The sequence below is a fragment of the Ambystoma mexicanum genome, chromosome 3q, assembly GCF_040938575.1.
Source record: "Ambystoma mexicanum isolate Mex_15411 chromosome 3q, UKY_AmexF1_1, whole genome shotgun sequence".
Taxonomy (NCBI): Eukaryota; Metazoa; Chordata; class Amphibia; order Caudata; family Ambystomatidae; genus Ambystoma; species Ambystoma mexicanum.
In genome coordinates this window covers 161525457-161538694 of record NC_090926.1, presented here as the reverse complement: position 1 = coordinate 161538694, position 13238 = coordinate 161525457, and the positions used below count along the sequence as shown (strand labels likewise).

Sequence of the window (13238 nt, the reverse complement as noted above, 5' to 3'; positions counted from 1 at the left end):
GTAAACGATAATGAATATAATTTCAGAAACGAAAGCCATTTAATGTTCGTTCATTAGAAGAAATAACGTCGGGATAGAAGGAGTGGTATTTCGGGGCTGCCCTATGCACAGACACAATGGAAAATGCAAATATAATGTAAGTAACTCTTTAGATGAGTTTATACCGCAATTTAATTACTATACAGTAGCTTTAAAGACGGGTTAAGTTGTACTTGTTCGTTCTATGTGGCATATTGTTTTGTACCGCGCACTATCTTGAGGAGAACCATCTCCTTTTACGGAAGCACCTCAAAACCTTCCTCTTTGCTTCTGCTTTCTCTCTCCCTCTCCCCTGCTACAACTGGTCCACTGTCTGCGACCTCGGTCCTGGGCCCTTCCACTCTCCACCTGCACTGCCTCCCTGTCAACCCCTGCACTGGGGGACTGTCTCAGTATCCTACAGCCCCCCCTTGACGTATAATACCTAGTTGCACTGTCCTAGCTATGAAATAATTTCCCGACCTAATATATAAAATGAATAATTTTAATAAAGATCTGATGATGAGACTAATTTCATTTTTTATGTTTTTCAAACAGGTACATCATTCATTATTGCATGTGTCACGAGTACCAGACACCGGCGGATGGGTTTTTTAACCGCCAGTTGCTTCTCCGCGTGAACAACGTTACCACCCTGACCATTTTATGGGACGATCGCCAAGTACTAGTATGCCCTTACGCGGTACTAACGGCTAGATGCAACACACAGACCGTTGTGGTGGCCTAGTGCCTCGTTGTTGGAACAGCCATGCGATTATCAGTGCGACCGAAGAGCTTATTTTATCGTAAACCAACACCCTGTGTACTGCACACGAACATCGCTTGCCTCAAGACAAACTATTTTGGATCGAGAGCAAATAAAAATGCAAATCGCTGAATATTCTCAAAACATTTGATGTCAAATAAATGTACTTTACCAAATTTACAATCTTGCGGTTTAATTTAAAAGTACATTTTCATATTCCCAATTGTGGCGCGCTGTGTTGTGTGAGCTCATCTGTGTTGATTTCCGGGTTCTGTGTGGAGTCGCGTAGAAGACGCCTGGGCGCGTTTGCCTACGCAGCTCAGTCACGTCACGGATAGAGGCGGGGAATACGAATGTTTTGATAAAGTCTGTTTCAGGGGCGGGGGATTTGATTTAGTGCCGCAAAAGCAGGTGAGCCAGGGCGATGGGGGGAAATGATAGGATTATCAGAAAATGGCGGCTGATTTCGAGTGCGTTAATGGATGAAAAGTCGGGTAAGGTCCATAGGAAAGTTTTCTATGATCTACCGAGTTATGCTTAAAAACACATGGCCGAACCGTAGGGACAATAAAAAAAAAGTCCCGGAACTATCCTTTAATGTGCGGGGTCTGAACACCCCCACCAAGAGGTCTCTGGTTTGTAGAGAATTCAGGAGGGTGAAACTGGACCTACTCTTCTTGCAAGAGACACTTTGGGCACGGGAGAAGGAACCCAAAATGAGGGGGGGAGGAATTGGAGAGGTTTTCTGCGCATCCCACAAGACAAAGAAAAGGGGGGTGGCCATTGTGTTAGCAAAGGACGTAGGCTTTGAAAAAGAGGCCACACTGAAGGACCCCGAGGGCTGCTATTTGTTGGTAAGGGGCTCCCTACAGGGTGCCTTCTTGCGGTAGTATACAGCCCGAACGAAGGCCAAGCTCAATTCTGGGAAGAAGTGAGGGACAGGCTAAAGCTATTTGTGCAGGGCATGGTGGTGGTGGGGGGGGGGGGATTTCAACATGGTTCTGGACCCAACCACAGACAGGAAGCGGGTAGGTCCCCAAAGCATTAGGTCCACAGAAGAAACCACGGCACAAAACTTTCAGAGGGTTAACACAGAGCTAAGCCTGGTGGATACAATCCCGACCCCCAGGATGGACGACCCCTCATTTACATACTATTTTGCCATCCACACTTTGTATTCTAGAATAGATCACATCTTAGTGGATGAGACTCTCCGCCCATATGTCACTGGCCATAGGGTCGACCCTGTCCCCTGGTCCGACCATGACATGGTCCGCGTCACCATAGCGGAGGGATGGCGTAAGGACCGCAGAGGACGATGCCCTGTTAAAGGACGAGGTCCATGCTCAGGAAGTGTTAGATGCTATAACGAAATTCTTCGATCTAAATAACAACGTGGAGGTTGGCACACACACATTGTGGGATGCCTTCAAGGCAACCCTACGAGGAGTGCTCATTAAAATAGGAGCCCAGAAAAAAAGGGAGAGGGAGGCCCAGGAGAAGACTTTGAGAGAAAAAATAGCCCGTCTCCAACCGGGGGGTTCCCTGGATGATCCCCTAGAGCGCAACCAGGTGGCCACCCTGGAGGACTACAGGCTCCAGCTAAAAGACTTCCTCCTACACAAAACAGAGAGGAGTCTCCAGCTGGTTAAGCAAAAATATTACGATAAAGGGGACAAAGCAGACAGGATCATAGCCTGGAAGCTGATGGAGGTCCAGAGAAGTAGAATGGTGAAGGCGGTGAGAAATGCCCAGGGGTCAATAGGCTATGATACTCCCCACATAGTAGAGGCCTTCTGCCAATATTACGAAAAAATATATTTGTCAGAATATGACGGGGGCGACGCCCATATAGAAGACTTCCTGAGCTCCATCCAGGTCCCTGCCCTGACAAAGGAGATGGCGGAGGGGTTGGAGGGCCCAGTAACCGAGGAGGAGGTAGATAGGGTGATTAGTGGGATGAAGGTGAGAACTTCCCCCGGGGAAGACGGCTTCACAGTGCACTTCTACAAAAGGTTCCGCTCCACCCTAGCCCCGCACCTAGTGAGGGTCTTCAATTCCGTGCTGGAGGGGGGCATTCTCCCCGAATCTATGATGGGGGCCATAATAGAAGTGCTGGCCAAGGAGGGTAAGGACCCCACAGAATGTTCTTCCTACCACCATATATCGTTGTTAAACATAGACATAAAGATCCTGGCCAAGGTGGTAGGGAGGCGGATGGAAGGGATAATGCCGAAGCTGGTCCATGGGGATCAGGTGGGATTCATAAGGGGAAGGCAGGGGTCGGATAACATTCGCAAAACAATAGATCTGTTCCATTACGCTCAAGAATCAGAGCTGGAAGCATGTGTCCTCTCCTTAGACTCAGAGAAAGCCTTCGACAGGGTCGAATGGAGATACATGGAACTCCTCCTCCAAAAAATTGGCTTCGGGGCACACATTAGGAACTGGGTATCTGCACTCTACAGAGCCCCCACAGCAAGGGTCCAAGTGAACGGGAAGTTGTCGGACTCATTCCCCTTCTCCCGAGGGACAAGGCAGGGCTGCCCACTCTCCCCCTTGATATACGTCCTTACGATGGAACCACTAGCCATAGCGGTCAGAGCACACCCAGATAACAGGGAGATTAGGAGAGGTGAGGTAGAATTTAAGCTTTCCCTGTTTGCGGATGACATCCTAGCCTACCTGGTGGAGCCCAGCTCCTCGCTCCCCCCTTCTTGTCCTTGGTGGCCACGTTTGGGTGCTTCTCGGGGCTGAAAATCAACACAACGAAATCAGTATTGCTCCCGATGAGAGCTTGAGACCCGGAGCTAGACCCCCTGGATAGGTTCAAGGGGATCGGGCGTCCTTCTTACCAGGGACCTGTCGAAACTCGCCACCACCAACTATGACCCCATAATGGCAGGGACCACATTGGACCTGAGGAGATGGGGCAAGATGATTCTGTCCTGGTATGGCCGTATGACGGCGGAAAAGATGAATGTACTGCTACCGCTTCTGTACCTCTTTACAGCGCTCCCATCCAGCGTCCTCGATCAAACCTTTAGGGATCTACAGAACGCAGTTCGAGACTTCATATGGCAAGGGAAAACCCTGTGGACATGTTCAGAGAGGGTGAATTTCTAGCGTACGAGGAACTGAGGGACGCTCTCGGACATGGGTCTCTTTCTATCTTCGAATACCTCCGCCTCAAGACCATCCTCTGTGACCAGTCATGGGGTTGAAACTTGAGGAGACAGTTGACCCCCTTCGAGAGGCTCCTGGACACGGGGACCTCAAGGAAGGGGGCTGTATCGAGAATTTACAAAATCTTGAACACCAACAACCTTCCGGGAAGGAGGAGTTTCCACTCATTCTGGAACAACCTGGCAGGAGAGGACATTTCAGAGGACGCTTGGTCAAGGATATTTAAAATAGCATTCCATGGGAACTTCTTCACCTCGGACATGGAGCATAATTTTAAGATTCTGCAGGGGTGGCATAGAGACCCAGTGAAACTGTCAAAGATGTTCCCAGGTGTGGCACCAAGATGTCCAAGGGGATGTGGCCAGGCGGGCACCAGGAGCCACATGTGGTGGCACTGCCCAAAGGTCCAAGACTTCTGGGGGAAGGTGAGGGACTGGATTGCAGAGGTATCAGACGAACTTCTCCCACTAAATCCTCTGACGATGCTGCTGGGGCTCCCCCCGGAGGAAACGGAAATACACAGGTACCCAAGGATGTGGGAAACAATGTTGAGGGCGGGTAGGGTGGCCCTGGCGCAGAAGTGGAAGAGTCCGGAGACCCCCTCCAAGGAAGACTGCCTGAAAAAAGTGAAGAACATGTTCCTGATGGACAAACTGACTGCAATGGTGAACAATGATTCTGGTTCATTCCTAGCGAACTGGTATGGGGTGCAGCAGTCCTGGGGATGGGACGTTCACTGATACCAAGGCGAGGCCCTGGCATGAGAGGGGGGGGGGCGGGGTCAGGGATGTGCTGTAAACAAATCGGGGGCCCACGGCCCAGGGGACGGCGGCCTCAACTCAGCCGGCAACATGGTCATCAATCACATCATCTCCTAAGTACAGGATACGAACAGAACATTCAGAGTCTCCCAAGATTAAAATTCTTGTTTGGGCGCAGGGATCGGGGGAGGGTCGGAGTTGGGGTGGGGGGATGGGGCGAGGAGGGGTATGGGTTTTATGGGCTAGTTGATTGTATACACTTCAAATCTGCATTGAACCTGTTTGTAACAATAAGAAAATGTGAATAAAACCAAAGTTTAAAAAAAAACAGGCATTATACCTGGCCGCAGCACCGCCTTAAAGCTGGGCAGACTGCAACACATTCTGGCGCAGACCGAGGGATCCCAAAAGGAATATGCTATACTCTCCCTGGACGCTATCAAAGCGTTTGATTCAATCTACTGGGAGTGGTTGCTGGTGGCACTGAGGGGGTTTGGATTTGGGGAGGTCTTTATTCACTGGGTTCGCATCCTGTACACTAATCCCAAGGCCAGGGTAAAAACAGGGAGGTTGGTGTCTGCAATCTGGGACACTGAGAGGGAGACTAGGCAGGGCTGCCCGCTCTCCCCAATGCTGTACATCCTGGGTCTTGAACCCATAGAGATATACCTCAGGAAACAGTACTTAGAAGCGGGTATCTGGGTTGGGGGAGCGGGACACCTACTATCACTCTACGCGGACGATGTGCTTCTATATGTCAGGGACCCCCACTTAAACATCCCAGTAATCCTAGACATGCTGGACAATTACGCCAAGGTATCCGGACCAGCTTTAGCAGATCCAAATCCTGTATATTCCCAATAGCTGGACTGAGAGGGAGAGACTCCAGCACGCTGCCCGCGGTTGGCCTCAGATGGGAAACTGTCTTGTTTAAGTACCTGGGGGTCAACCTCAAACACACGCCTGAACAGCTACACGAACATAACACGGATAGAGTGCTGCATGGCATGAGGTACTCCATGAAGTTCTGGGCCAAGCTACCGTTATCATTACTAGGCAGAGTAGCCATCACCAAGATGATCATCCTCCCGAGGTTCCTATACTTCTTTAACAATGTGCATTATTACATCAAGGCTTCCTTCTTTCGCACACTGGAACAGCTGATCCGGGGATACCTATGGGGCTCTGCTCGCCACAAACTCTCACTGATACCTGCCATACGACCAGGGGGGCATGAAACTGAAGATATGGAAGAGGACACGAGCTGAACTAAGGGTCACACACCCTTAATCCCCAGAAATACCAATAGCGGCAGGTGCATGCCAGGACAGCACAGACCTGGCGGTGCTGCGAAGATGGGAGGGGTATGGGATATACATGTGGGGAGACATGTATGACGAAGGGGCCTTCAGGGAGTTCAGCTCAATACAGGAATGGGAAGGGGTCCCCGGCGGGCAGTTCCTGTGGTACCAACGGGTTCGAAAGGTGGCCAGAGATGGCTGGGATGGCTAGCCCGGACGAGCCGCAGGCTGAACCAATCCTCACCCTGATGTACAACCTTGGCGATGGCTGGCGCCCAGTGTCTAGACTATGTAGCATGCTCATAGATACCCTCAAGAGCGCAGCGCTAAAAGTACAATGGGAGGAAGACCTGGGCACGACATTAACCGAACAGGACTGGGAGAGGGCGCTGAGCTACCCCAAAGCAGTGTCACGAAACCACCGGTTCAAACTGATACAGCTAAAGGTGCTGTACCGCACTTATATGACCCCACACAGGTTCAATAAGAACGCTAGCTTGTGATGCCCATGGTACGGAAGGGAGGAAGCCGGCATGATACACATGTTCTGGGGCTGTGAGCGGGTGAGGGACTTCTGGTCACGAATAGAACAAGCCTGCAGAGCAGCTGGTGTTGTCTGGTACGGGTGGTCACCAAGTGAGTGCCTGCTTGGAACTTACCCCAGGATCAGCAAGCATAAACATGTGCTCAAATTCATGGACCTCGCATGTGTCCTGGCCAAGAGAACCTTTGCCATGTCATGGAAGAGGTTCGGGGGCCACAATATCAACACTGGCACAGGGAATTCGAGAGATGGGCAGAGGCCGAAACTAAGGTATGGATGGAGGCGGTTAACAGATCAGGGCTGGATGGTAACGACAAATGGGTTGCTTGGTAAACACTGGTATGGGACATGTTTCACCCATCCGACGACAAACCCCCATGAACGAACTGCACACCATGAAGTGCACCACCCCACGCCCAGGCGGCAAACTGCCCACCCCCACTATATGAGAACCGGGGGGAAGCCTCGAAGAAAGGGGCAGGAACTGCACCCCGGACGCCGTGACATCCGCTCGGTCCCATGTTCCCATATGCCAAGATTGTAGGAAAAAACCGCTTGACTTGTTTTGTTCTGTTTGTTTGACAGTTATTACCTAAAACTGGCATTACTGCATGATCCTAATCAACCTCATGTAACGCAAAATGTTTTTTACTAAATGCCAATTAAAATATTTAAAAATAAATACTGGTGATCTTCTATTGCCCGTGCGAACATTGGAGTGGTGTTCGTTCCACCAGAGTTTTGCTTTTCTCGATGATTGTCCGACATAGTATTTCCTGCATGGGCTTTTTGTGCTATAGATAATGCTAGTGCTGTTACATGTGGCGTAACATTTCAGGAATATCTTCTTGCCTGTGTTGGGATGGAATATGATGTTCAATTTCTATACAAAACTACAGTTAGTGCACTGTAGGCATGGGAAGGTCCACATCTTTTTTGTTTTTTCGGGTGGTCTTTTGCTATCGCTCCTGACCAGCATGTGTTTTATGTTCCTGCTTCAAGTGTAGGTGAATACAGGTGGGGTTTTGTTTAGTCTACCGAGTGTTCTGTCCTCGGATAGAAAATGCCTGTTCTTATTGACAATCTTTCTGATCGGAAGAAGCACGTACATAGGTGTCAGCGATGGGAAGGCCTGGGTTGAGACCAGGAGGTCCTTCTTGAACTTTTTCCTTCCACATTTGGACAGAGGGATAGGATAGGTGATAGAATAGCAATTAGAGAACATAGGGGAGATGGAGAGCACCACTGAGGAGAAAGCAGAGAGAAGGCAACGGGGGAGAGAGAGAGAGAGGAACTGCAGAGCATGGCGCAAATACACACCGCAATGCAATAATCAAGGAAGTGTGAAAGGAAGAGAACTAGGATGCAAAATACAACAGAATAACACAATTATAAGACAAGCAGTTTTGAGTTTCCCAGAGAAGAGGGAAAAGGCCAACGTTAAGCACAGCAGCAATAGCAAAAAGCACACAGATCCGAAGTATGCGGTAAACAATAACATGTAGCAGCCAATGCAAGGAAGGTGAGAGGCGATTGCGGAATGCATGCAGGGAAGTCCATGATACAGATTAGGTAGAGGCCTGGAAACACAGTGCAGGATAAGTCAATAACACAGTGGTAGCCAGTAGAGTATGGTCCGTAGGCAGGAAGTCAATAAAGGTATAGCCTGCCAGTGTGTAGGAGCGAGGAATAGGGACACTGCAAGTGGATACTAGGTACTGTCAGGTTGGAATTATACTGAGCAAGGTGTACTCAGAGATATGGGTGCAACTCGCAACAACAATAATTTCTAAAAGTTCAGTGCCTTATGGCCAACCTAAATCACGAAAGACAGCTTTCAGGGCAAGATACTTCATGGGAAGGGGAAGTGGGGCACGAGGTCCTGGACTGGAGTGTGAATTTAGGCCTGACCTTGGGGAAAGAAGACATATTAGTACCTGGCGAGGGGGGGTGGCGGCCTCCCAGCCAATGGGGAGGCTCTGAACGTGTATGTTAGCAGATGGTAATCCCACCGCCCTGAGCCTCCTCAGGGCTGGCGGGCGGACGGTCGCCATCTCCCGTCGCCGGGAAATCAGGTAAGTCTTTGCCTCTCCCCTGCCCCCATCCACAGAATTCCCTCACCGTACTCCCATCGCCCAGCCCCCTTACCTTCTTTTCTGTCCATTTCTGGAGCGGGCGTGCTGGGATCACTTCTGTCCCCAGCGCGTCCGCTGCCAATCTGAGACAGGTCATCATGGAACGGCAGAAGGGACTACACATAGTCCCTTTTATCCTTTCCATGGCGGACAGTTTTTTTTGTTTACTTTTCATCATATTTTTGTAATGGCCACCATGGAAAGGGAGAAGGGACCATTTATAGTCCCTTCTCCCTTTCCATGCCGGCCATTTTGTTTGTTTTACTTTTTTTCACTTATTTTCAATGGCCGTCATGGAAAGGGAAAACGGACTCTGTTTTCCCTTCCACGCCTGCCATTGTTTAACATTTATTTTTTATGCTCCGAAACTCTGGAGCGTTTCGGAACAGAAAAGAAATGCTTTTAGTACCCCAGTCTTACGGGCCGGGGTATTAATAGCAATTGGCCCCTCGCAGGGGTGTTATTACCACTTCAGGTAATGCCCCGGGGCCTTCGTTAACTTTGGGCCCCAGGGCATTACCTGAATTGGCCCTGCTCAGGGCTTATTGCTAAATTGGTAAAGTGGAACACAGAGACGACATGAGCAGGTACCAACTAGGGTCAGTTTTGCCCAAATGTCTATAGAGGAAGACATGTTTTGACACGGCAGTTGAATCACTTGAAGGATGTGCCAGATCCTATTTTCCACTTTCCAAAGGGAGATTATTGCAGTTTGATCCGAGGCCACCACTTGCTATTGAGACTTTGTATATAGTCCAAGAAAGGCTTATAAACTCCGACCCAAACTACCTTACCCGTAACAGGAACCTCAGAAAAACATAATTACACCAGCTGTGCACCACCCACCATGTTGTTTCTCCTAAAATTGGGGGTGCACAGCTGGTGTAATTGTGCATTTCTGAGATTCCTGTTAAAGGCAAGTTAGTTTGGACCAGAGTCTTTCATGGACTATACAAAAAAAATCCCAATACCAAGTGATGGCCTTAGATCAAACTTTGGACTAACGTTTAACTGTATAGGGGTAGAATTACTGTCCCTTTTGAGAAAATAATGCAATCTGTTTTAATAAGGAACCAGTCTTGCCTTGAGTTGTGTGCTTTAATGCATTTTTCTTTTGTTGCTACCCAGGAGCGGATTGCCAAACGTGGGCGTAAATTAGTGGACTATGACAGTGCCCGTCACCATTTGGAAACCTTACAGAATGCCAAGAAGAAGGATGAAGCCAAGGTTGCCAAGGTAAATCTGGATCAGTGAGCATGAAGCCTCTCACCCTACAAGAACGCGTCTCCTGTAGATGCTGCTGAAACTAGTTTGAACTTTGAATTTCACATTAACTAGTTTAGTGGTGCACAGTTATCATATACTGATCGCTCGAGGGCTACTGAGCAGAAGACGAAACGAAAAGAAGGGTTTGCACAACATTTATTCTTCAGAGTGGTGCGGGAGTGCAAGGTCACTGTCCTTGGCAGGCACTAAGCTACCTATTTATGTGAGGTAGCCCCTCGATTAGATCATGTGATGAGGGGATGATAGAGCATGCATTGGTGCATGTGCAATGGAGCTTGATGGGCCATCAGATGTGCTTGTTGCTCTCATCTAGAGCTGGTACAAAATCATAGCTGGCAGGCCCCATTCCCCAGTACTTACAGGATATGTGACCAAAGGGCTGACTGCCCAGACACGTGGAGCGGATGCAAGGGAGATTACTGTGTTATGGCCATTGCGAGATCCACATTGCTTTCCCATTCTCACTGCATAGATGTTCTGGACAGCCTTGGAGGATTCTGGCTGTGCAGTGGATTGGGAGAATTTTGAGTTCGAGGATGGCTGTGAACTGGTTCTATCGAGGTATACATTGCCATTGGGTGGTGACACCGACACCCGTGTAAAAGAGAGGATCATTGGTTCATGTGGTGCACTCCATGGAAGTACAAAGGGAGTCAAAAGGGAGCTGAGAATGGGTGGCAATCTGGACAAAGATCAACATAGGTGACCGGGCAGAGGGCAGTGATAACTAAGTGCTGAACCAGAATTGACCGAATTAGTGTTCCTGCTCAAAAATATTAATTACTGCAATTACAAAAACATGAATTGAACAACATATGCGTATACATTACATGAGGCATAAATGAATCGCATAACGCCATCCAGCTTTATCTTACATAGTTAGAGTATCTCACAAATACAGTGCTAGTGCATCCCTAATAGCATATGTAGACTAATCACATAACAATTAGATAAAGTAATTATGCATATGAATTAAAAGACATCTCTAGCATCAGACATACACAAATAAGACATCATACATACACAAATGAGACAATGTACGAATAAAGTGCTACTACGTATGGATACAGCCTAGAGGCAGTATACAACAGTATTAATCTCATATCCAATTATTTCTGCGTATTAAGTTCCCTAATGATAGATGAACCCAAATTAAATATCTGCTTCCAGGATATAGCCAAAGAGATTAAGGGTCAAGAGGCTGAACCAGAGAAAGACTAAGCTCACCGGGGAGTATGGCCCAACAGACTTTCGAGCAAGGTAGTGAGAAAGAGTGATAGTTGATGTAGACCTGTGCATAGGGGAAAGAGTTTGTTTTGTAGCCCGTCATCAGAGACGATCATGTCTGTGAAGCCAGGGTTTGGGCCACCTTCAAATACATGCATCGCCACTGCATGGCTCTACACTCTGAACGTTCCACGCGGGGGAGGGAGGAGAGAGGATGGCCGTGCGGGGGAGGGTGGAGAGAGGATGGCGATGCAGGCTACTCATTTACCTTCTGGAGGTGATCTCAGGGTGAGAGAATCCAGGTTGATTAGAACCAGACACTGGCACTAGAAGGACTGGTTAGATGATGGGAAATGGATTAATGCTATAAATAGATCTTGGAGGGGAGTTACTGTTAGTTTGTAATCGTATTGCTTAAGGTGTTCTGAAGTCACAGATGCAGCCCCCAGGATGATGAAGTAGGACGGGGTGCTTAAGCCGAAGTGTAGCAGGACAGCTCAAGAATCTACCTCTGGAATGCCTTCTCTGTTTGTGTCTTATGTGTCTGATTTATGGTCCTTTCACAAAGAGACTTACCTTTTAGAAGTTATACCCAGCATTCCACTCTGAAAGATTTAAATGAGGCACTGCAAAATGATAAGAGAATGAAAAACTTCTACACTGCTCTCGGAGTGGTGTGAAGGGGTCGCGTAGTGTCACTCATTTAAGCAGAGCAAGTTGTGTGCCCAACTCGGCTGGAGGTGTTGCCCACCATGCCAGTCGATGTCTAAGCTGGGATAGGAAACAGTCATTTGCATGTTGGGCAATAGTATTTAGAAAACTAATTAGGCTGTAGATCACAGTTTCAGTATTGCCTCTAAAAGGCTGTTCAGACTGAACTAGAGCAATCCATTTGTCAGGCTGCTCCCTTAGCGAGATCGGTGGTGTCACAGTCATCCATGTGTTGGGCGTGCGCCCCTAGAAGGTCAAGAGGTAAGGAGCCTTTAACTTGTGAACGCTGGTGTGGAAAGGATTCGCAAACGTTGCGTTACGGCAGGAATTGGCATACTCTGTATTACCATGGGAATGATTGTAAGGAATGATTTTTGCGGGAATAGAGGACAGCAGTGGTAAAGCCATGCATTTTAAGTGTGATAAATTATGGGTGGAATTAAAAGGGGGGAAATGGAGGAATAACCAGTAGCCTATGGACCTCAGGTGCTTCGGCATAGTGTTTTTAACCTGCACAGAGGGTGGATCTGACCTACTAGGCCTAATAGTCTTTTTTAAAATAATTTGTGTAACATGTACTGTAGAGACGGTTGAAGGCTGTAGCCAGTGGACCCTGAGGCCACCAGCTAAGGTCCTCTTTGTATTTTATTAATGAGGGCAACTTCGGCAGTGGCCATGTCCATTGGAGCTTGAGGCTGCTGGCCACATACATAGGCCATGGCTAGTGGGATCTGGTTAGGTACTGGTTGAGGGGGGTATGGGCCTCAGCCAGAAGGCCGGGGTCACAGGCCATTCCCGAAAAGCATACCCACTGGTCGTCCCTCTTTTTAAATAATTGGTGCAGCATGTACAGTGGTCTTCGGCTATAGTCAGTGGACTCTAAAGAAAATATAGCACAACGAATGCCAAGGAATTTAGAGTAAAAACTCGAGTTAAGATGGAGATAAGGTGATCTGATTTATTGCAACAGAAACTTGAAATTCAGCTGGTGTGGGAAGTGATGACCATCTTAACTCAACACGTTGATGCTACAGAACTCAATAACAGTGAATCCTCTCATTGGTAACAAATACAAAAAAATCATCAATTCAGTATTTTGGGCACCATCAGCGATGATGTGTCTCTCTAGGCACAAAGGGCACAGGGTCCCCATCACGATTACACCTATTAACCTAGGTTAAAACTGCACGTTTTTCAAATGTTGCCATATTTCTCCTCTGGGCAAGTACAGTCAGCTAAAATGTGATAGGAAACCCTTGGAACTGGGCACCATACCATAGAACAGGTATCACTTCAACAGAG

At 48.2% G+C, this 13238-nt stretch overlaps 1 protein-coding gene across 1 annotated transcript in view; it reads left to right on the top strand.

The window, feature by feature from the left end:
• Nucleotides 1–13238, top strand: part of BIN2 (bridging integrator 2) — a 429928-nt gene that overhangs the window by 314985 nt on the left and 101705 nt on the right. The window contains exon 6 of the mRNA XM_069653398.1: nucleotides 9840–9947. Within this exon, the coding sequence (XP_069509499.1) occupies nucleotides 9840–9947 (108 nt within the window). The remainder of the gene's footprint in view (nucleotides 1–9839; nucleotides 9948–13238) is intronic.